Source organism: Pseudonaja textilis, chromosome 3 (genome assembly GCF_049901715.1).
Source record: "Pseudonaja textilis isolate UNSWEBS1 chromosome 3, rPseTex1.2, whole genome shotgun sequence".
Classification (NCBI taxonomy): Eukaryota; Metazoa; Chordata; class Lepidosauria; order Squamata; family Elapidae; genus Pseudonaja; species Pseudonaja textilis.
The window spans coordinates 96,896,235-96,911,692 of record NC_141992.1 but is presented as its reverse complement, the minus strand read 5'-3'; the positions used below and the strand labels follow the sequence as shown (position 1 = coordinate 96,911,692).

At 43.2% G+C, this 15,458-nt stretch overlaps 1 protein-coding gene across 1 annotated transcript in view; it reads left to right on the top strand.

Moving 5' to 3' along the window:
- The window catches only part of CACNA1E (calcium voltage-gated channel subunit alpha1 E), a 346,898-nt gene that overhangs the window by 324,969 nt on the left and 6,471 nt on the right, over window positions 1-15,458 (top strand). The window contains exons 46-47 of the mRNA XM_087930443.1: window positions 2,981-3,161; window positions 15,138-15,328. Of these exons, the coding sequence (XP_087786569.1) occupies window positions 2,981-3,161; window positions 15,138-15,328 (372 nt within the window). The remainder of the gene's footprint in view (window positions 1-2,980; window positions 3,162-15,137; window positions 15,329-15,458) is intronic.

Here is a 15,458-nt window from a genome sequence, read left to right as displayed (position 1 = left end):
ATTGCTTTGGAAAAGGTAGAATCAGTGGAAAGGAAAGGAAATTTTAAGATTCAAGAAACATAAAAACAAGAACAAGCAGACAAAGGGTCAGGAAGCAGCCTTGAGAATGGATACCATGAAATAGCCAGTTAGACGAGTAAATACATAATATTAAATAAAGATTTATTACCATAGTGATAAATGTATGGCTGAATTGTTCCAGTTGAGTCTGCAAGAGTGGAGACATTTAATTAAAACATTGAAATACCTAGTATCTAAAACTCAGGTGTTAGAAGGAAGACTAGAGTAAAGCTCTTTTTCTGGCAATATGTAATTTTTCTGTGTCTGGGCAAAGCTTGGAAAATAATTCGGTCATATGAATTCTAAGCTACAAATTGAATTAATTGGAGTGATAGATTTTTACTTTGAATCAATACAACCTAGAGTAATTAATTTACAGGAAAAATAGATCATACAAGAGTTACTCTGAATACTCCGAATCACATTCAGATCCTAATCTTAATTTTCGATAGCTTGAAGTATACAATAATGCCCAATAGTAATTTTGGATAATTCTGTTACAAAAATTGCAGTAGAATACCTTTTTGTCCCTCCTTTTCTAGCTTTTCTTCCCTTTCTTTCTAACTCAACAATTTGATATTAACTATGCTTCTTTTCAGTAGACGTACTGCAGTTCAGGTTTTGTTCCAAAACTTAATTTTAGCTGGCAAATATATTCCTGGGTAAGCTAGAAAAAGCTATTGTCCTATATGAGTACAAATGTCCTTGCAAAAACCCCAGTCTGTTTCTCTGAAGTGTTTCCCCTTTTAAAGCTGCCCATTTTTTAATAAAGTGAAGATTCTATGACTTCTTTGAATGTTAATAGGAGAGAGTGTCAGTATGGTACAATGGTTAAGGTATTGCAGATTCTAGTCCGCCCTCAGCCACCGAAGTTAATGGGATGACTTTGGCCTAATTACTGTCTCTCGGTCTACTCTAACCAATCCCAAGGGTTGTGGTTGTGAGGAACATAGGGGGAGAGGTAGAATAAAATAAAATAACAGAGTTGAAAGGGACTTTGGATATCTTCTAGTCAAACTCCCTGCTCAGGCAGGAAGCCCTATACAATTTCCAATCAAATGGTTATCAAATCTTTTCTTAAAAACTTCCAGTGTTGGAACATTTACAACTTCTGGAGGCAAGTTGTTCCACTAATTAATTATTCTGTCAACTGAGTGTTATATATCAGGGGTCTCCAATCTTGGCCACTTTAAGACTTGTGGACTTCAACTCCCAGAGTTCCTCGGCCAGCTTTGCTGGCCGAGGAACTCTGGGAGTTGAAGTCCACAAGTCTTAAAGTGGCCAAGATTGGAGACCCCTGATATGTATAACACCTTGAAATCCTGAACATTAATCAATGAATCAGTAAGCAAGGCAGCACATACTTTACTGACTAAGCTAAGCTATAGCCCTGCTAGTATTGAAATAAGCCATTACGCTTTTCTCTGCTATTACTGACCTCTCTCAGTAGGAAAGACTGAATGGTGCATTTCAGAACATTCTTAAAATTAATTTCCAGACTCCCCTAGGGTGCATTCCATAATTATGTGAAATAGTTTGGCTTATATTCATTTACTTCATAGGGATAGCTCTCTCTTTCAACATAACACCATTATCCTGTGTAGATGTAATACCTGATCTCTCTCATTTCAAGCAAATTGAAAATTATGTAGGCCAAGCTGTTGAGTCAAAATCCTCACTCCTTGTTTTTAGACAATAGACCTGGAACGAGAAGATTTGAGTAACTAAGCAATGAATTAGGTGACAGCAAGAACATGACTAGCATGGGTTCTGATGTGCCTGAAAAGTGAACAGAGTTCCCCAAAGAGTTGGTGATGTTCGTGTACTAGGTTATTCCTGTTACAATTGCAAGGTTTGGGGCAAACATGAAATTTCTGTTGCTGTAGAAACAGAGGTATTTTACTCTATTGTGTTGAATGGGAGACTCTCTAGATGAATAGGATATTCCCAGTCCAAACTCTTGGTCTCTGGTGGGATCTACACAGAATTGGAAAAATGGACCCCAACACACACACACACACACACACACACACACACACGGTATACCATCTTGATGGGCAAGCCAAATGCTTCCTTTATGAGAACCAGTTTTGGTACTAGGTAGAAACCAGGAGAATGTCAGTGCTAGTCTCACCTTAGGCATCAAAGTTGACTCAATAACTTTGAGTTAGTCACTCTTTCCAGTCCAAACCACTTCACAGGATTGTTGTTGTGGAGAAAATAGCAGAGGAAGGAGCGCTAGGTATGTGCGCCATCTTGAGTTATTTATAAAATTAATAAGATGAAGAAGATTGGCTGCTTGGCATGGAAGTCTGAGAACAGTGTGATGCACTCAGTTACTGTCCAATATATGAACATTGATAGGCTGAAACCTTTGTGCGCTCTTTGACTGACGAAGACAAGTTTTGATAGACTTTTGGTGCTCTGTGAACGCTCCAGGCTGACAAAAACTAAATATGCCGACTCCCATATCATCCTGATTGCTAAAATAGAGCAGAATGTTCAACCATGCATCATTTCAATTCAAATCTTCAATGCAGAAGCTTTGAGCAGTGCAAAGCCTGATCATGTGAAAGTGCTGACTACTGACCTATGAAACTGAGATTGTTCTGCTTCTACTTATTTCATTACTTACATGAGTACAGAGATGCAAACATCGGATATACCGTAGGGCCTAGGGGAAGGCAAAATATATAAGCTTATATTAGCCAAAGCAAATAGTATCAAAGGTGTTGTTTGATGCTCCAGATTGGGGAGTGAATTCCCTTCACACCTCTTGGGTATTACAATGTCTTTATACGTGGCCAAACGAGATAACTCCCTCTGAGATTAAGTATACTTAACTAGCAAATCCGGCTGCTGAAACCACCAGGCACTTGTCAACCTTTAATCCTTCTTCCATTCTGGGATGCATTTCTAGGTAGTTACGGATCCTGGCTCCATGAGACGCTCATTTTCTACCATCCGAGACAAACGGACAAATTCATCCTGGCTGGATGAGTTCTCAATGGAAAGGAGCAGTGAAAATACCTACAAGTCCCGTCGTCGCAGTTACCATTCTGCGCTGCACCTGTCTTCACGCCGTCTCAACACAGACTCAGGTAACTGAGGATGGGTGGGACTTTTTAAAATACATCTTAAGGATGAAGTGAGCTAGACTCTTCCGAAGCCACAGATTCATGATCTTTCTCCTCCAAAATTGAGCGAAGTTAGAAAACACTAAAGCTATGCACGGATCTGGATATGAACTCACCGTGTCTTTCCTAGAATCAAAAGTCAACTGCTGCACATCCCAGGTGAGGATGCAGCTGTTTTAAAGAGTTTCCATCAGGTATTACATGCACAGCTATATACTCTCTGAATTGTTCCTTGTCTTTTGAGTCTGGCTCTTTGCATAGCCTCAAAAGCAGACTACTTGTTGAAAGACTTACATGGATAGTTTTTAAATAGGATCTATTTTAAATCCTCATCTCTTACTCATCTCTGCTAGTTCTATACTATTTAAATATATTATTCGTCTTACAAACAGCATTGCATTTCAAGTGCCAATAGGCCCTCACCCAACTAAAAGCTAATTTCTTAAGTTCCAATTAAATTTTATGGCTTAATTACAATAACCTTTTTTTCAACACAGGTCATGTAGAAAAGGCATTAACTGAAATGCAGGATATAATATTTGATGTACAAAAATAACTTTCGGATGTAGGTTTTAGTCTTTCTGATTCTGTATCTAAATTAATTCTTATATGCAACTATTTTGAACTAAAAATTGAATCACAATATGTTCAAAATGGATATTAGTCCTTTCTGATCAAAATTTCAGAATAACTATGGAGTTTTCAAAAAGGTAATAAATTTGCAGGATTTTTATGGGATACAATACTTGGAGTCTGATATCTCCAGCTGATTTGCTCCTACAGTGGACAAACAAGCTCCATGATGAGGTAAAAAAGGAAAGTTTTTAGAAAGAAAGGAGCTTTTGTTTTCTGCACCATATTTTGGTATTATATTGTAGATTTTTGAGCCCACAAGAAAAAGAACATGGTAATAAACTCTGTCACTTGGCATGAATTTATTTTCCATAATATTTTTTTGTAGAAACAACACTGTGTTAATTAAGATATAAAAGGTAAGATAAAGTTTTCCAGAATGATTTCTATTCTTTCAGAATTTCTCAGCTTTGAAATATCACTAATAAATGGAAATTTTTCATCCATATTAACATAATGAGTAGTTTCTAACAAAAACGTTAGTCACTCTATAGCAGCCACATGTTGTCTCTCAGATTGCTTTTTATATTTTGCCTTTTATTTATTCATATTGCCCCATAAGTGTTCTTAGTAATTTATGACTCATATAAGAATATGAATGCAGGAAGCAACCTTAATCTGAGACAACCCACTGGTCCATCTTACTCAGTGCTTAAGTTGGGAGGGGTACTTCCCCAGTCTTATTTGGAAATGTCAAGGATAGAACAGGGGTTCTTTTGTCTGCAAAGCTTTGCAGGAGCTTTAAAAATAATTTCCTACTAGAGAAATGGGCAACACACCAGCACAAATGGGAGCGATGGCTTTCTTTAGGGTTCAGGACCAGGACAAGATACAAGTAGTCCTCCGTGTACGACCACAGTTGAGCCCAAAATTTATGATGCTAAGTGAGCCAGTTAAGTGAGTTTCACACACACACCCATTTTACGGCCTTTCTTGCCATAGTAATTAAGTGAATCACTGCCGTTGTCATGTTAGTAACACGATTATTAAGTGAATCTGGATTCCCCATTGACTTTGCTCACCAGAAATTCACAAAAGGGGATCATATGACCCCGGGACACTGCAACCGTCATAAATACGAGTCCAATGCCAAGCCTTTTGATCACATGATCATGGGAATGCTGCAGTGGTCATAAGTGTGTAAAATGGTCATAAATCACTTTTTTCAATGCCGGTATAACTTCAAATGAACACTAAACAAACTGTTGTAAGTGGAGAATTACATATAATTAAATCACAAGCATTCACAGGTGGAAGGTGAAAAGAGCAAAGTTCTAGATGTTAATCTTATAATGCCATTCCCTGCCTTGTTTATGGAGCCAGCTGGCACAACCATCAAGTAGTAACTCTGTCCTGATTTCCCCCAGTTTCTCTTTTCTTTTCCTCATACCTTAGAAAGTACATTAAGGAATTCAAGAGTAAGAAGAACAGTGTAGTCTCTACAGGTGTGGACAGACATATGCATTAGTGATCTACAGTGGGAGGAGATTTGTCTAAGGAAGGTGGATAATTTTGGAGGGTACCTTCCCTCCTTCTGTTTTAGGTTCTGCTACTGCAATTGCTTTCTGTGGTTTGTCAAAAATGTCCAATATAAGTTACGCAAAGTTCTCAGTAGGCCTTGAAGGAATTACTTCTTGAATCTTTTTTTTTCAGTTAGTGTCAGTAGTGGGATTCAAATATGTTTACCACCAGTTCGGTGGGTGTGGCTTGGTGGGCGCATTTGCGCATGTGCACACATTTTGTGTGTGTGTGCATGCACCAAATACACATTTTGCACAGGTGCAAAGGCATTTGCACAGGCCCAGAGGTGTTCTAACTCACGTCCTGCAAGCCTGCACTCTCCCGGTGGCTTCAGCAGCTGCCACGCAGCATTCTACTGTGCCATACAAGGCAGCTGCGCTTCAAATTCAGAGGTTAAAGGTGAGCATGGGAGCCCGGGCCGGCGGGTGGGCCCAACAGCAAAACAGCGGAGAGAACCAGTTTGGTCTCCTCTGCTTATCGCCGCTATCAGCTCAGCAGAACTGGGCCAAACCAGTAGAATACCACCACTGGTTAGCATGTTACTTAATCCCAGTGGTATCATTAAGTACAGTGATGCAATTTCAGTAGTGGATGGTGAGTGCAGTTTGGAAAGCAAAGAATAATTCTGGTCAGTTGGGTTTGAGCGTTGTCATTCACTGATCACCTGGCATTCTGTGCACTACATTATTTTTGGAAGGGAGGAAATGGTGGGATTTCCCCCCCCCACACACACACACACACCACACTTTTTTGTTCAGAGAATTCAGGCTGTATCAGTGGTGCATTCAATTTTTCAATTCAATTTTTTTTACTACCGGTTCTCTGGGCGTAGCAGGGGAAGGATACCATAAAATGTCTAGTCAGAGGTGGCATTTGCTGGTTCTCTGAACTACTCAAAATTTCCGCTACCGGTTCTCCAGAACTGGTCAGAACCTGCTGAATACCCACCTCTGGGCTGCATCAAACAATGCAATATTTAAAGATGCTGGCTGACCCACTAATTTTGGCAGTGATGAGTCTGCATTGCATGCATTTTCTTGTATACTGGTGTTATGATCAATTCCTGGTGCATTTTGCTGGCAGCAGAAATTTGGCAGTTAATTTGGGTATCTCCTTGAATTAACTAATGCCTATTTTTGTTTTGGAGGTGAGGGACAGGCTGACTGACCATTAAATAAACCAGAATACTTTTGTACTGATGACTGCCTACCACATTTGCTTAACACATGACAAGCTGATGTTTTATATTACTGCCGGTTTTCCAATTTATTCCTATTATCACCCTCCCAACCCAGTTTCTTCTTTGTACTGCAATTAGATATCCAGCTGACTTTTTCTTCACTGTTAGTTTTGTGTACTGTATGTGTATTTACTTTTGTATTTCCTGTATGTGGATATTTCAGATTTGTCACTAATGAACAGCATCCTGCTATTTGCAGACAAATCCTTTTGAATTCTGATTCCAGTGTCAATAGTTTGGAGGAAATTATATTAATTACAGTTTTTTTGGCAAAAAGACCTGATTCTTTTGTCCAAAATTGTTAATTATTTTATTTTAAAAAACATAATTGAGACATCCTGCTGCAGAATTCTGTGTGCTACTTCCAAATACTATTTATATATTCTATTTTATAAGGATCTAATTTATGGAATGCAGGCATTCTATAAAAGCTACATCAATGTCTTTCCTGAAATCAAACCATATAAAAGGCATTTTGCCAAGCACTTATCAAATAGTGACTGAATGATTTATCTGCCTTTCATTTAATACATTTGATCATGTCTCACTTATGCATTCTTGTTCTAATTATTTGGAATCCTTCCACAGAAAACAGCTTTCAGTGAAAAGCTACAGAATTCCATATTTTTCTTCTTTCTAGAATGTTTGTAGAAAATAAAGGAGAGAAGCAGTATATGAGAACTGCAAGGTGACATTATACAGACGCATATACCCAGTCAAATTTTTACTGAATAAAAAAACTTTGGGTGGAAACATTCTTAGTCAATAGCAATAACTTTTAGATTTATATATTGCCCCTTAGTACTTTACAACACACTGGGAGATTTACAATGTCAGCATTATTTGCATATTGGCTCCAATGATCTGGGTCCTCATTTTACCAACCCCAGAAGGATGGAAATCTGAGTCAACTTTGAGCCTCATCGGGATTGAACTCCAGGCTATGGACAGAGTTTGCCTGCAATACTGCACTTAACCACCAGGGCTCAGTCAAGATTAATATGATATGGTTTTCCTGATTCTTCACTTCTTTTTTAAAGAGAGAGAAACACTTTCCTTATTTCCTATAGTCAAATAAACAATTAAAAATATAATTATATGTGTGTCTCCGTTTTCCACCCCACTCTGATCTGGGCTTCTCCCCTGCTCTTCCACATGCTATGAGCATCATTTCTGTTGGAAGATGATATGCTAAGTTATTTATTTCCAGCAATATGGCCCAGGCCACTTTTGTGCCAGTGGTATATGTTTAGCACCTATAGCTAGTTCTGATAAAAACTATGAACCTAAACCAAAAATAACATTTTGTTCTGCAAACAGATTTCCTTTATGCCTACCCATAACACTAAACCTTCACATCTTGATTTTAAAAGCAATTAAACTACTGAGCTGGTTTGTCTTTTATTGGCAGATGAAAATTTGCTCCTTTTCTTTCTTTCCTTTTTCTTTTCCACACTGAATAATTCCTGCTTTGTATAAAAAAGGAGCTTAGTTTATGAAAGTTGATTTACTGCCTTGTGATAAGATCATTTGATCAGAGCAAGACAATTCCTTTCAACAATAAAGGGACTTTTTTAAAAAAATAAACCATCTGCAATGGTTTAAATTCAGTGTAAATTCAGTTATTAAGTAAATCAAATTAAGTGACCTCAATGAGATGCATTCAGAAGATTATCTTTAAGGACATGCAGTTTTTATTTATCTATTAAATTTCTATGCCATCTCCCCTACAAGGTGAATCTGGGTAGCTTACAAATTATAGGAACAAGTAAAAACAGTTAAAAGATTAAAACAAACCAACATTAAAATATGATTAAAAACTGTGCTAAAACTATGCCTACAAGAGCCAAGGGACAGGTGGGGCAGGAATTAGGTCTTCTTATCCCATTAGTCACCTCCAACAGTGAGCGCTCCCCTTGGGATCCCAGGCCAACCAGCAAAGCCAGGTTTTAATACTCATCCAGAAAGTCAAAACAGAAAATGCCGTTCTCATCTCCAGTGGAAGAATGTTTCCTAGGGATGGGACCACAGCAGAAAAGGCCCTTCTCCTTGCTTCAATTCCTTATCACAGGGTCCCTAGCAGGCCTTTTCCACCGGCATGTGTAGGACGGTGTTCATCCATTTAATTGTATGAATCCTGCTTTATAACTGGTGAATTCAGCTTTTCCATTAAATTGGACAGAATTTTCTGCAATTTGGCTAGGAACTTAGGAAGTAAAAACTGTCGATTTGAGACTTGGAAAGAGAGAAGGTAAGAAATAACTGCAAAATCTGGAATACGCCTCAAGAGTTTGCTTGCAGTCCAAATATCAATTTGCTCTTCGAATAAGTGATGGCTAAAATGGCTTTATGAAGAACTGTGGACTTTACTGCATTTCTTTGCATGTGTGAGAAGGCCTCTGCTGCAACAATATGTACAGCCACTGTTCTTGCTTGGCAAGGCCAAACACAAAGAACTGGAGAAGTTAAGGAAATGATTTAACAAAATTGAACTAGTGATGTCCAAATGTAACACTTATGAAGATTTAATGTGCCAGGACTATAGTAAGTTAATTATAGGTTACACTTACATCCCTATTTTTTTTAAGCAACCCAGAGCAGCCTATGTGATTCTCCCTACTAATAGTTTGTCTTTACAGCAATCTGAGAGACATCAGCAAGGCCATAGAAAGCTCCATGGTTCAGTAGGAATTTGAACCTGAGTCTCCCAAGTATTAGCCTGATATTCTTCTTTAACTATACTGTTGTAGAGCGATGGTAAGGAAGAGGCATGAGACCAGAGCGTACAACTAACAGGCTTTATTGCAAAGAATAAAGGGTTGTCGCGTCTGCTTGCTAACTTGCAGACCAGCGGGCGACAACGGCTGGCTCTGCTCGACAGCCGGCTTATATAGCCGGCTGTCAAACGGAGCCAACCAATGGGAGCTGCTGGTGCTCCCGCTCAAACAGCGGACCTGGTTGGGGACCCCAACCAGTTCCACAGACATAACACCCCTTTCCCCCAGCTGGGAACATGCGTAGTCCTGTAGATACGAGGGTTGTCTTCGCTGGCGACCAGAACGTCGCAGTTCGGGTGAACTGTCGGCCGGTGTCAAGTCCTGGTCTTCGGAACGTGCCTCGGCGGTCGTCGGGGCGTGGGTTTGCCCCGGCGTAGTGTCCTGTGGTGCTGATGAAAACCCCTGCTCAGGTTGGCCCGGCTGAGTCTCGAGGTCCGGCTGGTCAACTGGGTTGCTCGGTGGCTGGAGTGGTGACTCTGGCCGGAAACTCGGGCTCTCATGCCAGCCCTCTCGCTCGTCAGGGACAACCAGGTTCCGCAGGGGATCTGCATCAGGCGCTGGTGAAGCGTCGTTGGCGCTGGCAGGTTGGCATGGGTTGGTATCTGTTGCGCCCTTCCGCCGCCTTCTGAGTTGATCCACGTGTCTCCGCCACAAACGTCCATCCTCTAGGAGGATCCTGTAGGACCTGGGACCTGTGACTGACACGACTTGTCCTGGCACCCACAACGGATCCCCCGCGTAGTTCCTGGCGTATACCAGGTCTTGTGGGGCGAAGTCTCTGACCAGACTGTCGGACCCTAGGGGGGTGTCTGGGCAGTAGTGGGGGTGTAGCCTGTCCAGGGTGGTTCTAAGGCGTCTCCCCATTAGAAGTTCGGCAGGAGATTTGTTGGTGGTGGTGCAGGGCGTTGTGTGCTGGCTGAGCAGGAAACGAGACAGTTTAGAGTGCCAATCCTCCTGGCCAAACCTGGCGAGTGCCTCCTTGGCTGACCTAACTGCTCTCTCTGCCATCCCGCTGCTAGCGGGATGGAATGGTGCTGTAAGGACGTGTCTGATGCCCAAGTTAGCAGTGTACATGCTGAATTCACACGATGTGAACTGTGAGCCATTGTCTGAAACCAGCGTGTCAGGAAGCCCGTGGGTGACAAATAGACGGGTTAGGGCCTTAACTATCACCTGGGTGGTGGTTGTGGGAAGTAAGGCTACATCAATCCACTTGGAGTATGAATGCACGACCACCAAGAAGGTCCTGCCATGTACAGGCCCAGCCAGGTCGACGTGCAAGCGGGACCAAGGGGCGTTTGCACTCTCCCATCTGGTGGGCATGGCAGCTGGAGGGGCAGCCCTGGTTTGTTGGCAAGGCTGGCAAGAGCTTACCCAGTTGGCGATTTGAGCGTCCATGCCGGGCCACCAGACGTAGCTGCGGGCCAGGGCCTTCATTCTTACGATGCCCGGATGACCCTCGTGAAGCACCTTCAGGATGGGCACTCGAAGGTATGCTGGGATGACCACTCTTGTTCCCCACAATAGACAACCTTGCAACTTTGACAGTTCCTGCTGGCGGGTTTTAAAGGGGACAAAATCAGTTGTACATTGAGTTTCCGGCCACCCCCTTCCCACCCAGTCCAGAACCTGGGCGATGATTTTGTCCTTCTTTGAGTGTGCCGCGATGTCCTCGGCTGTCACTGGGAGCTTGAGTTCGTTGACCTCAAAAATGGCATGGATAGGCGCTGGGTCTTCGACTGGGACTGGCAGGGGGCAGCTACTAAGGGCATCGGCGTGGCTCAAGTTCTTACCGGGACGATGCACTAACTTGAATGAGTAAGCGGCCAGAAACAGGGTCCATCTGGTCATTCTGGGTGAAAGTACCTGCGGGGTTTGTTTATCTCCAGACAGAAGTCCTAAAAGAGGTTTGTGGTCAGTCACTAACTCAAAGTGGTGGCCAAACAAGAATTCGTGGAACTTCTTAACTGCAGCCACTGCAGCCAAGGCCTCTTTATCGATTTGGCTGTAGTTCCTCTCAATTGGATAAAGGGTCCTAGAAAAGAAAGCAATTGGTGCCTCGGAACCGTTGGGGAGTCTGTGGCTCAGGACAGCCCCAATGCCAAAAGGGGATGCGTCAGCAGCCAGGACCAGGGGAAGATGTTGATCGAATTGAACTAGAACCGCTTCTGATATGAGTAAGGATTTGACTGACTTGAAAGCATGGGTTTCCTTGGGTCCCCAGTGCCAGGGCGAGTCTTTATCTAGTAGCCTATGTAATGGTTCAGCGACCGATGCCTTGTGCGGGAGGAATGAGGCGTAAAAGTTCAGGAGTCCCAGGAAAGCTTGAAGTTCAGTCTTGTTGGTGGGTGTGGGTGCCTCATGGATGGCCTTCACCTTGGACTCAACGGGGTGGATGCCAGAGGCATCTATTCTATAACCCAGAAAGTCCACCTGCCTAGTGGCGATGGCACACTTCTCCCTCTTAAGTTTAAGGCCATGCTGTCTAAACCTCTCCAGCACTCTCCTGACTCTCTGAATGAGCTGGGGTCGGTTCGTGGCTGAGACTAAGATGTCATCGAAGTAGGGGACCACTCCTGGGAGACCCTGGAGAATCCTCTCCATGAGTGACTGGAAAATGCCTCGGGCCACGCTGACCCCGAATTGGAGGCGCCTACACTTGAATGCCCCCCTGTGCGTGACTATGGTTTGTAATTCCGCTGTCTGCTCATCGACATGGAACTGTTGGTATGCCTGGGACATGTCTAACTTGGCGAAAATGGTGCCGGGTTCGAAAGTGTGTAACAGATGCTGAATAACGGGACAGGGTATGCGCTGACCTGCAGATAGCGGTTGAGCGTGGTTTTGTAATCCGCACAGATTCTCAAACTGCCATCTTTCTTAAGTGGGGTGACTATAGGGGTCTCCCATTTAGCGAAATCAGTGGGTTCTAGCACCCCTTGCTTAAGTAGTTTGTCTAGTTCTGCGTCCAATTTGGGACGGATGGCAAAAGGTACCCTACGTGGTTTTAAACGAAGAGGGGTTGCCTGGGGGTCTACTGAAAATGATATGGGGGTGCCCGAATAGCAACCCAGCTCATTGCTAAATACATCGGAAAAATCAGAAAATAGTGTATCTACATCAGAAGTTGAGACAGCATGGATCCCGGTTACACTAAGGCCGAGAGAAGGAAACCAATCAAGTCCCAATAGACTAGGAGGGTACCATTAACAACCACTAGAGGCAGATGGCCTTTAAAGTCTTGGAATTGAACAAGGAACTTGCCTTTCCGAGGACAGGAATGTTCTTGCCCTGGTAGTCCCGCAGCATCAAGTGGCATCTTTGTAGCTGTTTCCTTGACAGTCTGGGCTGGATCCTCTTCAGGGTATCCCAGGAGATGATTGAGAGCGCGGATCCCGTGTCCACCTCCATCCTGCAGGGTTTACCTTCTAGGAAAACAGAAATTTTAATTTTATCAGGGGTTTGGGAAGTATGGTTAGCGTGGTAGCAGGTATAGCAGTCCTCCACTTGCCTTTGGGAGTTAGGAGGTGGTGGAGGCCTTTGAGGTAAAGATCGCCCTGCTTGGCAGACTCTAGCGATGTGACCCTTCTTTTGGCAGTTCAGGCAGATGGCGTTTCTGAACCTGCAGGATGCCCTAGGGTGGGAGCCTCCACAGGTTAGGCACATGGGAGGTTGTTTGGGGGGTGAAGTTGTTTCTCTGCCCCGCTCCTACCTGTGAAGGCTTCTGATGTTTAAGGCGGTTAATGTCAGATGTGTCTGTGGGGTCATCTTCGCTGATTACTTCTTCAGAATGGACAGTTGGCGTGCTAGGTTTAGATTGAGTGCCCTGAATTTCAGCTGCTGACTGGGCCGAGAGCTCAGCAGCCAGGGCTTCCTCCATGGCTAAGGCTAGAGTCAAGTCCTTTTTTGCCAGTAAACGCCTCTGGAGTCTCAGGTCTCTCACCCCACAGACGATCTGGTCCAACAGCATGTCTTCCAAATATTCTTTGAATCCGCACTGTAAAGCGGCTGTTCTCAGGGCGGCCATGTATTCGTTGATCGACTCCCCCTCTGCCTGTTTCCTGACCCTGAAGGCATACCTTCTGGCTATTTGGGACGGTTTGGGCGAATAATGATTTGAAAGTATTTCCTGTAGCTCGTCCCATGGGACGCTTCTGATGGCGCGGGGTGCGACTAACGCCGTAGCGGTGTCGAAGACGGCGGCTCCGCAGTAACTCAGGAAATAGGACTTCTTCCTATGCTCTGCAGCGTCGGCTAAACCGATGGCGTCAAGAAAATGGCTGAATCGATTTTTGTAGGAGTCCCATGTTTCCTTGTTTGGTTTGAATGGAGGGAATGCTGAATTAGTACTCATCGTGGAGAAAAGAACAGGTTCGTCTTCTTCAATCGCTATTTGAATTTGTGCTCTTAAAAGAACGCGGCTGCGGCTGTCTCTCTGGGCTGCGTAGCTCTTTTTGAAAATCGCGCTCTTGGTGAGCGTGGGCGGCCTCGGCTGCGGCGCCTGTGGCTCGTTTCAGCGAATCAGCTCAAACAATATCAGTTTGAATTTCGCGCTCTTTGCGAGCGTGGGGCGGCTGCGGCTACAGCGCCCGTGGCTTCACTCTCCGTGACTTACAGCTCTTTGAATAAACGCGTCTGGTTAGCCTTCGACCATCCCACCTTCGTCGCCAGTGTTGTAGAGTGATGGTAAGGAAGAGGCATGAGACCAGAGTGTACAACTAACAGGCTTTATTGCAAAGAATAAAGGGTTGTCGCGTCTGCTTGCTAACTTGCAGACCAGCGGGCGACAACGGCTGGCTCTGCTCGACAGCCGGCTTATATAGCCGGCTGTCAAACGGAGCCAACCAATGGGAGCTGCTGGTGCTCCCGCTCAAACAGCGGACCTGGTTGTGGACCCCAACCAGTTCCACAGACATAACATATACCATACTGGCTACTTAGAATAAAAAAGCAACAGAAGACCCATGACAAACAACGGGGTTATTATACTATAGGAACAATGGCAGTAAGATGATGCAAAACAATAGAATAGAGTACTTTATTGGCCAAGTGTGATTGGACACACAAGGAATTTGTCTTGGTGTAAATACTCTATACATAAAGAAAAGGTACATTCGTTAAGAATCAAGAATCTTAACGTACAACACTTAATGATAGTCATAGGGTACAATCAACAATCAAATCATACTAGGAAACAATCAAGTGGGAGGGGATGGGTAATCAGGAGTGGTGAGAAGATTAACAGTAATAGTAGTGTACATTTTGTAAATAGTTGAACAGTGTTGAGGGAATTATTTGTTTAGCAGAGTGATGGCTTTCGGGGAAAAACTGTCCTTGTGTCTAGTTGTTCTGGTGTGCAGTGCTCTATAGCGTCATTTTGAGGGAAGGAGTTGAAACAGTTTATGTCCAGGATGTGAGGGGTCTGTAAATATTTTCACAGCCCTCTTTTTGACTTGTGCAGTCAAAAAGGAAATGCAAAAGGAGAATGCTTTAGGTTGTTGTATATACTTTTTAAGTCATAAATATTGTACAGTAAAATAATGGCTTCAATAGCAGTGAAAAGGTCATATAAATGGTAAAGCAGTTGAAAGGTCATATAAAGAGAAAAATAAAATGTTCGTGATAGCTTTTGACTTGATGGATAGGTTAAGGAAGAGAAAAATATTTCTCATATCAAACATTATACATGGTATAGAAGGCATTCACACTGCTCAAAAGATCCCAAGTGTGAAATTTTCCTGTAATCCTGCCATTTTTTTAAATAAATAGGCCATCGATCTGATACACATCGGTCAGGAGGCAGAGAACGAGGCCGATCCAAGGAGCGAAGGCATCTACTCTCTCCAGATATTTCTCGTTGCAACTCAGAGGAAAGGAGTCCACAAGCAGATATTGATTCTCCAGAGCGACATCATTCCAGGTCTCCCAGTGAAGGCAGGTCACAAACTCCCAACAGACAGGTGGGTGTAAAACTGCAAAGATCAAGAGAAATATCTGGAAATATTGGTGAAATGTTTGGAGCAACTGCTATCCTCTTCTAATATCCTACAAGGAGCCTTTCAGAAATGCTTGCTTCCATTTTTGACTAGC